This window comes from Colius striatus, chromosome 4 (assembly GCF_028858725.1).
Source record: "Colius striatus isolate bColStr4 chromosome 4, bColStr4.1.hap1, whole genome shotgun sequence".
In the NCBI taxonomy this organism is placed as follows: Eukaryota; Metazoa; Chordata; class Aves; order Coliiformes; family Coliidae; genus Colius; species Colius striatus.
In genome coordinates this window covers 41,990,058-42,003,681 of record NC_084762.1, presented here as the reverse complement: position 1 = coordinate 42,003,681, position 13,624 = coordinate 41,990,058, and the positions used below count along the sequence as shown (strand labels likewise).

General features: G+C 37.8%; 1 protein-coding gene across 1 annotated transcript in view; it reads right to left on the bottom strand.

The window, feature by feature from the left end:
- Positions 1-13,624, bottom strand: part of SPIRE1 (spire type actin nucleation factor 1) — a 132,415-nt gene that overhangs the window by 20,346 nt on the left and 98,445 nt on the right. Inside the window, exons 7-8 of the mRNA XM_061994452.1 lie at positions 11,816-11,902; positions 11,301-11,430 (exon numbers count right to left, since the gene is read on the bottom strand). Coding sequence (XP_061850436.1) covers positions 11,301-11,430; positions 11,816-11,902 — 217 coding nt within the window. The remainder of the gene's footprint in view (positions 1-11,300; positions 11,431-11,815; positions 11,903-13,624) is intronic.

Sequence of the window (13,624 nt, the reverse complement as noted above, 5' to 3'; positions counted from 1 at the left end):
GCAAAAGAAACAAAACTATTAGTGTTTGGACCTAATTTTTACTTTGCATTCTCAAATCTTATTATCAAGGCAATACATACAAAAGGAAAAAGAATACTGTGATAGTTGTATGTGTGCAATTATTTTGCTCTAGCAATATGTTGCTCAGAGAACTACAGGCAATGGCTTGTGGTACAGAAGCAATATGAGAGAATGAAAGCAGTGGAAAAAGCAGCAGTGCACAATACTAAAACCCAATCCCAGAATAATATCAACCAACTTAAAAAAAAAAAGTCCCTGTGTTAAACCTGAAAATATTCTCCCTTCTGCCAGTAGTTTATAATTAACCATTTAACAAGCATCAAAAGAATGTACTGCCTGGACAAGTGGGTTTCCAGTGACTTTGAAGACAATGCTACACAGAAATTAGCAGGTTTAGCATGGGGTAAACCTAGTTTTTCCTGTGAGGAAAGAATTACATTCTATTCTGCAGTATACAGAAAAGGAATAAAAATGAATTAAATGATTAGCATTCATCAAAAATATGTCCAATTCTTAGGCTTGTATGGTCATATGTATTAAAAGTATGTCTCTGATGTCAATTCTTCATGCAAGAGCAGAAACATGAGGCTCCAGCTCTATTTTAATCTACATGAGTTTCACAAGGATGTAACTCCACTGAGTAAATGATTTGGGATTTCTGCCAGCGTGCAATGAAGAAGCATCTCGGATAACACAAGCGTTGGGTCTGCTGTGCATAGCTTGGACATTAAGATAATAACCTGGGCTTTAGTATTTTAGGAGAGCTTAGAGTTTGGCCTGATAAATCAGTTTTATCCCTGTAAAAGTATAAAGTGCAGTATTCCAATCTGAAGAAAATTACATCAGAGAGAGAAGGAAGAGAAGCTTTTAATCTCCCATTTGCATGTATGCCTAAGCATCTGGTCTTTCTACAAATGTGTTTTTCTGCCCATGTAATTATAGGATTCCTTCCCCGGTCTTGTAATAACAAAGTACCTCTAGGTATTTCAAGGCTAGGGTAATGACAAGTTATTATTCTCATTTTCATGCATGGTGAAAGGAGGCACAGAAGGTCAAATGATTTGTACCTTAGGTTACTGGGAGGACTATGACAGAGAAGTGACATCACCCACATATTCCTAATCCCAATAATGTAAGTACTCAGACATCATTTGGAGTTACATAGTTGCCCTGGTATAAACAGACATGGTCACTGCTGCTGTAACAAAATTTGCACTGATGAAAGCTGTTCTTGCACTAGGTAAATTAAAACTACATGGTCTAGACAAAACCTCAAATGCAGTAGTAGGTCTCTTTTACAACATTTTCACTGGAGCAGCTATTGAAAAGGAACAATAGGAATAAATTAAATTGATAGATGTTTTAAAGAATTAATTACGTTATTGTGAGATGTTGGAAACTGAGCTGGAAAGGACAGGGGATGAATTACAGTTCCTCTATAAATCATACTTTCAACTCAGAGTATTAGAAAAAGTGATTATTTAGACAATTAAAGCCATGCTGACATTCCAAGCCTGTGAATCTGTGTACTACAGTGCTATTACTGCTTTCAGGTCCTCCCTACAAAGAATTGCAATCAAAGACTTAGACTCTCTAACTCTCAGTTCCTATCTTCAAAGGCTTTGCTAATGGGTGTCTTGACTAGCACTAGGCTTACAGGTCATGGGGTTTTTTTTCCTCCTAGATTTCTGTGAGTGCAGCATGGGTGTCCTCCAAATCAAACGCATTCCTGTTCCGACAGCCATTCAACACAATCTCAGAAAGCAACAGCAGGAAAACAAAAACCAAACTGCCTCACCTCCCTACTGCAATGACACCTTTTCAGACTTCACAATTAGCTGGCATGCAGTTGACCGAAGCAGCTCAGGGTTTCCCAAATGAGCAAAAGAAAAATCTTTGATTCAATATTTGATTGCATGAGGTGGTTCCTGAGAAGATTGTCCCATGAAGCGGTCCCAGCACCACCAACACAACAGCTAAAGGTGGTGACCCTTCTCCCAAAAAATTCCTGGGTGGTGTATCCCTGCCTGATGGTAGGGAGGGTGATGAAAGGCCTGTAAGTACAGTTGGACACACTGGGAGAATAAATTATGAGAAAGCCAACAGTATTGCCCGCCTTCCAAAAAAAACAACACACACAATAGGTCTGGGGAAAGGAAAGAGGAGGGAGTATCCACCAGACAACTCCTAACACTATGGGAGGTAATAGAATGGTTATTTAGGGTACATCATAAATTGTTCTCTGTTGGTTTTGTTTTGGGTATTTTTTGGGGGGGGTTGGTTTTATTTTCTAAGAATTTCTGTCAGATATTTTAGGCCCTAGAAATAAAAATTCCTGATCTATTTTGGAGGTAATTTATGTAGCCAATCACTATCTATAATGCCTAAACTAGTTGTTATTTAAATTCACACATGTATGAGTTGTTCATACACATTCTTGTTGTTCATATGTTGGTTTATAAGTCTTTTCGAAATACCAAAGAAATTTTTGGTGAATTGAGAAGACAATCCAATGTAGCATTTGTTTTGAAGGGCTCTTCAGTAAAAAATGTCATCTACCACTATTCTGCCCTAAAAAAAAAAATGGGAGTTTTTATAACTTGCAAGCACTAAAGAATTTTAAAAAAAGTAAAAATAGGAAAATTAGAGAACATTGACTTTATAAAATTCATTTGTCAATAGTACTCAAGTTCAGTTTATAATTCCTGCACTGGATTTATGTGAACAAATGTATTATCATATTTGAAAGAAAGGATAATGAAATTTCACATTTTCAGCAAACATATTTCAACAAAAATAACCTGTTCCAAAATTACAATCAGAATTTGTTAGCAGATAGACCAAAAAATTATTACTTTGTTTAAGCTATTTTAGAGATGTACCCAGGCAATGGAAATACCACCAGGTGTCAAATCATCATACATTATAACAAACAAGACAAAATTAATGACGATAAACAAGTCAGAAACAACCAATAGACTAATGCTTATAAAAATTAATATGACAGAAGAAATTAATGGGCAATTACTTGAAACTTTTTTTTAAGCGTAGTAGTTCAAAATGTCTAGTTTCCTAGAACATCTAAATGTTTTGAAGATTACTTAAATGATATTAAAAAAAAGCTTGTGTAATAGCCTGGAGTTAAGATTTTATTAGTGAGTCAGATACACTGATGGAGTGTAATTTCTCTGTGTTTTCAGGCAGCAAATACAATGAATAGTACCTGTAAATCGGATTCTTATGTTTGGTTTCTTTAGAGTTTCTTCTAAGCTATCATTAACAATAGGCAAATGAAAGAAAAGAAAGTCTTGATTTGATAACTTGATCTTTACGTTGGTCTTCCCTGACTAGTCTTAAGAAGAGGGACACAAAAACATCTCACCCTAGGATAACATGAAATGCATCTTTATGAACATGTAAGATTATGTCTCTTACAAAACAAGGATTAAAGCAGATCACAGGTTACATGTGAACCGCAGTAGTCATGTAACCATATGCCTTTTGCCTCCTAACCAGCTCTCCTTGGAAAATAATGACAACAGAAACATGAACTGTGTTCTACACAGCAACTACACTCTTCTCCCTCACTACTTTTAGAAATTTAAAAGAAGGCTAAAATGGATTTGCAGAATTAATTTAGGTTTACTTTTTGCTAGTTATGATGATGATAATACTCTGGGAAATATCACATAATGAATACTGGTAACAGAGATGTGCTGTCAATGGACTTAGATGTTGAAGTCAATCCTGAGAACTAATAAATCAGTATATCAAGCTGCTAGTCTTTTGTTGGTGTTTGTATCACATTTATTTTTGTGTTATCTAAATCAAGAGATTCGCTGGTGGAGTTCTTTCCTCACATTGGTCTGTGACACAGACTATGCAAAGCCAATAGTGATACACATCATCTCACAGTGCTGGGAACAATAGGAATAACTCCTGTGAACTTTGGGGTTAAATATTTCAGTTTCCTTTTTCTTCTCTCCCTGTACTTCTCCACCCCCAAATTGGACAAACTCTTTCTGAAACAGCAACTCATTCTGGTTTCAGATGGGATAGAGTTAATTTACTTCCTAGTAGCTGGCACAAGGCTGTGTTTTGGTTTTATGCTGAAAAGAACGTTGATAACACAGGGCTGCTTTGGTTATTGTTGAGCAGTGCTTGCACAGTGCCAAGGCTTTTCCTGCTTTGCACCCTACCTGCCAGCGAGTAGGCTGGGGGTGCACAAGAAGCTGGGAGGGAGCATGGGCAGGACAGCCGACCCCAACTAGCCAAAGGGCTGTTCCACACCACAGGGCATCATACCCAGAACATGAAACGGAGGGAGTTGGCAGGGAGGGGCCGATCGCTGCTGGAGCATTGGTCAGTGGGTGATGAGCAACTGCACTGTCCATCACTTGTTTCATGTTTTGGGGTTTTCTTTTTGTTTTATTGTTGTTGTTTTCCTTGGGTTTTATTTATCTCTCTCCCTTTCTTTTCATTACACTTTCTATATTACCATTGCTGTTATTATTATATTTTATTTCATTTTGGTTACTAAACTGTTCCTGACTCAACCCATGAGTTTCACTTCTTCCCAATTCTCTTTCCCATCCTACTGGGGAGAAGTCACATACACAGCCGCCACGCATACAGCTTTGAACCAGCATGTCACGAGTGGGAATAACTAATCTTCTGAGCTACGTTCAACACGGTGCATTGAAGTACAGCTGCTTTTACCCTGTATTTTTATTAGAGGAAGAGGGCAATGACTGCCCTGGTCTCTAGTTGATATCTGGAGTATCTCTCAGATTACTCTTTCACCACAGGTGGCTACTGCTTGCTCTTATTCTACCAGTAGAAAACAGCAGTGTAAAAAGAGATCCCAGGCACACCTCCTCTCCTCTTCAGAATAACAGCAGGCAGATGCATAGAGCCAAGCAGTGTGACATACCAACTACACTGGCTTGATGCCAGTAAAACTCTTCTCAGAATTGGTCTGCATCATCCCAGTTGAAGACAGCAAGCATAATATAAATCTGCGCCTGTCCTTTAGTAGTCAGTAGGAAACATTACTCTTTTTCAGATGGTTTTTGTCTTTTTGTGACATCAATTCCATCAAGCAGAGAGCAAAGAAAGCAGTGAAAAAGCAAGGATATGGAAAAAAGCAAGTATGATGAAAGCACAGTACAGCTTCCCTGTCACCCAAATAATGAGAAAAGTTAAAGCAGGCAAAGCAACAACATTCAAAATGACTGCTTATCTGCTTGCTATCGACATCCCAACCCATCTGATTCATTTGTGCTGCTCATCTGGTGTCTCACATCTACCTAACTGGAATGTTTTAATCATCCTGAATTTACTTCTAAAGACAATTTATCAGATTACTCAGTCACACCATATGATACTACTTGCTGAGAACCACGATTTGAAAAAAACAAAACTAATCACATTTGGAAGACAAATAAAGGAAACAGGAAGAATTCTTCAATGGTCAGTCAAAAAGAGCAAATCCACGTACAGTATAGATTGCTATGAAGCTACTTCTTTAAAATAAAAATGTTATGGCAATGGATTAATAGATTATGATGGGAGCTTTTACAAAATATGGTTTGGATGTAAATAAATGAACATGTCTTGTGATTCTTTGAAATAAAAGGCAGAAGAAGCAGATAGACACATGCAGAAGGACAGATCTGAACATTTCCTTTTGTTGGTCACTTGTACATTCATTTTTATAGTCTTAAAACTGAAGGAACTTTTGGCATATCTGAAAGTAGCAATACTTTTTGAAAACTGAAGTTTGTCTGTTTATACTACTATCTGAATCCCTAGGGACCCTCCATCTTTCAGTGGAGTTAAACATGATACCGAATACATATATCATTTGAATCCCACCAGACAGCTGTAGTAGCTGTACAATACACCATGGGTGTAAGGTTTCACAAAAGGGCTTCAGCTAGATTAACAGCTTGCCACTGTCTCTGACAGGGAGAGCCTGTTACTTTCTCCCATCCACCCATGCTAACCAGTGCTGTCAGCTAGTTCTCTGATCATCTGATCGGATAGTAAGCAGGTTTAAATCACTAAAAGAGAAGAAAACCAACCCAGTAAAAAACCAAAAAATATTTATTCCTGGGCTACATGAGTTTAAACAGGTCATCTTGTGAATAAATGACCAGGACTGACACAGAGGAGGAATCACATGCTTAGAGTGGAGCTTGGGGAGGAGAGAGAGCAGTGAGAGTCTCTCGTTGCCTCTTGACAGTGGCAAGCTATTTACTTGGCTCAGCCAGAACATGAAGCTATGTTCACAGACAGGTCACTTGTGAACTTCACTCCCATAGTACAAAACTATTGTATTTTTTATATTATGGTAATCAAAAAACTTCTATATGGTCTTTCTAGTTCACAATATGCTAGCATTTCAGTCAGATTATGCCCTTCTATGGGGAAAATAACCACAAGAGGTTAGGGAGTGCATGGAGAAACAGAGAATAAAAACTTTGCAGAAGTCCCAGGTGAGATGTTTCTATGTGCAACTGGAAGGAAGGGGGAAGGGTACAGCTGTTGTTGCTTCTTCACAAAATGAAAGCATGAATTTATTTGGAGACTATTTTTCTCAGGAGTCATCTTGGGGAAATCAGGTAAGAGCTAGCCTAAGAGCTCTCCTCAGCAGACAAAGTTCTATGAGGCTAATGTAGAATATTTCCAACCTCAGTGATGGAGTCTTTGGGCCTGAGAATCCTGGAAAGCATGTACAATAAGGGATGAATGAAATCACTTTCTGGCTAGCAGGCACAAACTCTCTCTGATGTTGTTATCTCTAAAGTAGAACATGTTTATATAGTTACTGCACGTCCTAACTAATGGCTCACCAAGAGGAAACTTTAAATTTGGTATTAGATAGTTGATGAAGGATCAGGTATCAAATCCTCTGTCTCAGCTATTACCAGCAAACCTTAGCAACTTATTTTGCTAACCAGTAAAGAAGGATGTTTTAACCTCTTTTGAGTGAACATCTTTTCTCTCATGACTTACTTTACTGTAAAAGACACTCAATAGAACTGACAATTCCGTCCTAGATTAGTACTCATGGGTGCATTTTGTTGAACTAGAATGGTAGAGGAGTTCAAAACAAGTTTTTGGATCCTTGTGAGTTATACTTTAAGTACTGCAAAAGATTGTCTAGTAAAAAAGCAAGTGTAAAGATACAAAAGTAAATCAGATCTGAAGATGACACTATATTCTGCAATTCTTTTTAGAGTCTGAATAGCTCTGGGCCATCTTATTTTGGTTATTTATTTAAACAGAATTCCAGCAGTCTCTTTCAGGTGAAATAGTTGTTTCCTAGATCTGGACATCTTTTGTGGCAAAGGAAATGTAGATATTGATTGATTTTAATTTTTATTTTTGCTGACCATATCTAGGAAGAATCCCTTCAAGTTTCTTTCTTAAATGGGAATTCAACAAACAGATGGAACAGATTTCACAGTAAGCACAATAACCACTTCAGGTGTTGTTGCACTTTTTACCTGACAAGTCAAAACTGTAAGACATGCTAAGTGGCCGCATTGCTGTAAAAAAGAAACAAAAACAACAAAAAGATAACGATTCAGCTATCAGAAAAGCAGAGGGACAATGAAAACAAAAGATTAACTACACTTGAGACATTTTGGATTCTGATGCCTAACTCCAAAATGTGTCAGACGTACTATTGCTTTACTGTAGTAAAGCTAAAAGTCTGAAAACCACAGTAGTATAATTGGGACTTTCAAATAGAGCAATTATAAATATATTTCTATAGTTGTCAAATGAGATTTTTGGAATTCAACAAATCAAATACAAAACAAGAGACAAGTATCTTAAATATAGAATATTTTCAATTACAATGCCATGAAAGAGAGAAAGGGGAGAGAGGAAGGTCTGGGGGAAGAAAGAGAGAGAAAGAGCTGAAAACAATTTTAGAGTACAAAGCCACATTTCACACAAGTTTCAGTGACCTGAAATAAATATATTTCCATTTTTTTTTAAGCATAATCTCCAATGAGTATAATTAAACTAATAAAGAGAGAAGCTCAAGCTAAGCTTGATCGGTAGTTTCCTTGAAGAGGATGGAAAAAACAGGCGAAACACAGTGTGATTTGTGCTTGAATCACAGTGTGATTCTTGTTCTTTTTAAAAACCTTAGGTGCATTTAGTCTTTAAAATGTATCCATAACACTATCCTTTTGTTTATGGGCCTCTAACCATTTTATTCCTAGATAAGAAAGTGGTCAGATGTTGTTTATTTATGGAAAGCCCTACCTATACTTCCAGTTACACCATGTAATTCAGGGAGCAGACTCTCAAAATATTTCTCAACAAAATTTCAGTGCACTAAACTGAATAAGCAGGCCATGCCCAGCAACAAGAATGTACAAGAAGACATCAAATCTGGCATCAGGTTGTTTATCTTACTTGACAACTGATAAGGTTTAGCGATATGGTTTAGTTTAGTGATAGGCCTGGCAGTGTCAGGTTAGTGGTTGGACTCAATGATCTTAAAAGGTCTTTTCCAACCATAATGATTCTGTGAAACATGCAAGTTGGTATGAAAAGGCATGTCAGCCACACATACCACTGCATTAAAAGTTGTTTAAAAAAAGGTTGTGCTGGGTTAAGTTTTGCTCATGGGAACAAGCCTATGTGGTGTACGGAGTAGATGGCTGACTCAGAGCCAAATTTGCGAGTCAGGGTATTTTTCTTGTAGTTCATTAACTACACATCAAGCACAGATAACAGCTACAGAAACAGGATCTAAATGGCTGCACAAGCTTACTAAAAAGGCAAACACATTTTAAAGCATAAGGGTGTTTATCGCCTAATGTTGAGTCCTAGCTGAAGGTTGATAAAACACGTACATGAAACAAAGTTTTTTCCAAGGACTATTAGCTCAACTTGCTTGAGTCACAAATCCATACTTTTAATTAAAAGGACAAGTACCTGAAGACTGTGTTTGTCTTGAAAGCTTACTCTGGTGATTTTATGAGGTCATTTGAAAGCTCACTGCTCTACTTAAACCTCTGCCTTTATGAGAAGAGCTAACAAGACTAAATTGCCATTTCCAAAGATGTTTGAGAGCGGCCAGCCATAGGCTGGCTTTTCTCAGTGGCAGCTTGAGGTGGAGAAGATCTCACCTTTACACACATCATGTGCAGAGCAGAGGGAATGTGCCTGTGCCTCCTGGGAAACACATGCCATTGGTCCACACACATTGCAGAGAAGAAACTGCAAGAGAACAGCCCCCTCACCCCAATAGTCAAGTGTAGTTGTACTCATGAGGAATAACTCTGGGACATGTGCATTGTACATTATACTCCCAAATATTTCACTCTAACACTCTTTTACCCCTTTCTTTTTAATAGCAATAAATATTCCTGTCCAGATGGTGCCAGTGTCCCGCATGGTGCTTCCACTTAGGCTTATAATCCTTAAACCTCATTACACGCTACACTAAATTACATTCAGAGGTTATCTAAACTATATGGCAGATCTATTTGTACCATAATGAATGTCACTAACATTAGTCCATTCCCAACTCTACACAAACACATTTCATTCTAAAAAGAACTTTGGATATAATCATTTCAATGTGAGAAGGAAGAGATCCTCATATTTCAACATCAGAAAAAATAATCTTCAAGGCTTTTGTTCTTTTTAATTCTTCATGCCAGCAGCAAATAAACACTTGGGAAATAAAACTTGCATGCATCCCCTTTTGCACCTCCAGAAATATGGTTTTTAATCCAAACAACTCAATGGACTATATGATCTTTCAAGGTCCCTTCCAACCCTTAAGATTCTGTGATTCTGTGAATTACCACAGTCCCACAACTCAAAAATGTAATTCATTAACAGAAATAAGATTTGGTGGCAGGCAGGCGTCCCTCATCAGAGGCCAAGCCCTGAAATCAGCCCAGGAAGTCCTACCCAGCAATAGTCCAAAATTCAACATTGTTTTCAGAAACTGTTTGCAAAGTGAGTTTTAATGTAATTTATATCAGAAATTTAAAATATCTGTTATACCAAATTTGCTGCCGCTGAGAGGACATGATAATTGGCAGACATTTAATAATACTTAAAGTACTGAAACGGAATGTTTGAAAGAAAAGTAAAGAATTGGTCCACATTTTTACAAGCTTCCTATATTTGGAAAAAAGTTTAGGCCTATTAGAAATATAATTGATACAGTAAGCACCAACTGAATCCAAATCAGAAACTAGAAGGCCCAAAAAACCAATATTCAAAACATCATGCTTTTAAAAATGCTCTCAAGCATTCACCAAACTCTACCAGGCACTTCAAAAACCATGCAATGAAATAAGACTGATGAATTTGGTTTCCTCCAAAGACAATGAGAGTTGTCACTAGTCACGTGAATTTGGACCAGTGCCTTGTGGTAAGCACAAATATTTTGCAAAAAGCAGCAACAGTGAGTACAAACGTGGATTATTTCATGCTTTTCAGCCATGAGATGCCACTTTTGCTCTTCAAAAATCCATCTAACTCGGTTTTTTTTCTGATACAGACAAATACTGTACTCTTAAAGACATGGAAGTCACAATGTACGTCTATATCTGTCATGCTTTTGTCATCAGAACCATTGAACTAATGCAAATTGGTGATCTCTGGAAAACATAGTATTTGTATATTTTCACAGTTGGTTGTTGAATGTACACAGCAGAGCCTAAATGCTCTGCAGTGTAAGTCTGAATTATTTGCCCACTGAAAAGATACACAAACACGTGTTCCATAACTCAGAAAATGAAGCAAAGACTTAGATTAAAAATAAAAGCAACAAATTCAGCAAAGAAAATAAAAGCAGGTTTTAAATTGGAATAAGGACATTGATGATGCTAACATCAAGAAATAAAGAGAATAAAATAAATTAAAAACAGGCATGTAAAGAATATTTGCCGATCTGTAAGGAAAATTTCACTGGGGAGAAGCAATACCCATTCTATTCTGAGCAAATGTCATCTATCATGTGCAACAGGCAATATAATGTCATTAAATTTACCTAATACTTACATCAAAAACTTGAAGGGAATGAAGCTAAACCATAAAGCATCTTATTTTTAAATATAACTTAGCACACTGATTGCACAGCCCCAGTAAAGCCTGTAGGTTCTTTCCTTTTCTGAAGTGGTAAGAATAATGTTATCTTCCATGACATCTGCACAGACACTGCTAATATTGCTGCTTCTTATGTGGCAAGTTTTCTCTGGATGCTGCAGGTAAACTAGCAAGGTGCTTACCCAGCCTGCTACGCCTTATCTCATCAGGGGAGACCGGACGCAACTTCCTCTCTGCCTTGATTTCCTCCAGTATCCTTTCATGAAGGCTGCGTGGCCGTGGTGGGGTTGGTTTCAGTTTTCTTGCTGAGGCCTTGGGACATAAAGATAATCATATTTACATAAAACAGTACTTCCTTGAAATTAGATTTCACATTATTTTGGAAAAAATGTGGAATATTGTGACATGATTTTACATGCACTTAATTGTAAACTCAAATAAATTAGAAAGAGGATCATGTTTTTCCCCAACTCATCATGATTTCCCAGACCTAAAGGGCTGCTGGTAAAACCAGCTATTAATTGGTGGGTGCAAGATATCAGACACTGTTCTTTCATGAGATCACATTCTATATACAGAAGACAATATTTCTGAAAGCCTACATCAGAAAATGTACTATTTAACCTATTCCCTGGAAAACAAGCATGCTTTAAAAAGCCACATCTTTTTCTGGAACAAAGCCCACTGGATTACATACAGGATTTAATGGAGGCCGCGATCGGATGAAATCCAGGATTATTTCATGGGCGCTCTTCTTTAATCGAGGTGGAATGTCACCGTTGACCTGGAAAGGAGAATGTGAAATACATATTTCCATGTTTTGCATTTATATTCATGCAGGTGATCGATTGAAAACTCACAACAAGCCTGACAGAGCTTGTAGTGTTCTGTCACCTGTACCAGATGTAAAACTCCACCAGTTCTGAGCAGAGCACTGATCTGTATGAAGAGCACAGGCGAGCAAAACCACAGATAACAGCTTTTCACCTTTGCAGATGGCTGCAGAATAACCACAACTGCAGCAGCTTTCATCAGTAATACTTAGGATTTTGAAACCATGACATCAAATGTCAAGGTGAGAATCATGTCTCTGGGAGAACACAGACAAAGACTCCTTCTTGCTTGAAGGAAAAGTTGCCAACACCATTTTTAAGAACAACTATTTGAACCATCTCTCACTGCCAACCATTACAGTCTCTATAAATCTGGGTTTAGCCTCTTTAAGCCTTCCTTTTAACATGGATGCTCTTTAAGGCTCCAGGTTTCTTGATCTCCTTAGCATCTCCCAAGCACTGACATGAAAGCAAAGCTAGATCTCACACAATGACTTGCTTGTAGCAATGGATGAAGAAGTATGTTCCCCTTGGTTTTTTTGTCTTTATTGCCTATCTCTGCTGTTCTGGCCACGAAGAGGTGTCCTCGCATGTAAATCCCAGCTGAAGGAGAGGGAAGCCCTGAGCGTATTTTTTAACCATCTCTTCACCAGCTCTTTAAAGATTACCCAAGCATAAAACAGAGTTTGTTATTATGTCTATAAAGCAAATTACTAGAATGCCATAGCAGGCTTTGGAAGCACAGGAAATGTGTTTCCTCACTGTAAATCACCTATTTCTGTAGATGAGAGGCTGGGTGAGAGTTGGTTGGTTGGCTGGTTGTCTCCAGAGAGAATGACATCTCTTTCTCTGATATCTCATTTAGATACAAGACCTTATGCAAGACATCACAAAAAAGATTAAGCAACTCAGTATACATACAGGATATAAAAGAAAGCAATGAAAGTTTTCCTATCATATGAAGAACTTTTAAATTGTAAGCTGGGAATAAGTGTATGTATTCACTTAAAAAACCCACCAGTCAGATTCAGTACTCATACAGCAGAGCACCCACGCACATTCTCAAGGATGAGAGAGCATCCTATGCTATATATTGTCCTGGTACCTTCTATCACTACACGGTAGTTGGCTATCAGCCCTGTCCTCCAATTTGACAGAAATTCCAAAGACACTATTATTTAGACCAAGTGTCTCAAATTTCAGAAGTCCTTTTTTTTTTTTTAAGGGTCATCTGGCTTTTTGTGGGGGTTTTTTTGGGGGGGATAGGGTGGGGTTGGAGGGTAAGGGTGGAGCAAGGGTAGGGGAGACAATTTTTATAAGCTCTGTAGCCAGAAAATATATGTAAAGACATAGCGCTATCTTGATAAGCATAACCTCTGCTCACCCCAGACATACCCTGTTTCTAGGCTGATGCAGAGCAACAGCTTCCTGGAGAAGATTCATCCCTTCCCTGATAAGGAAGCAGATGCAAAGTCCCTCCTGGGAAACATTTCATTGCTTTCTAGAGGTATCCTACCCCAGACATGGTCCAATTGTGTTCCATCTCCCTCCCCCTTAGCTTTCTTAGAAGGAATTTCATATAACTTGGCAGAGAATACCAAGCTGCTAAATTCTGAAACATGTATCACCTTCCTAAAGTAGTGTAGAAAAATTAAAATTTAAAGGGTTTATAT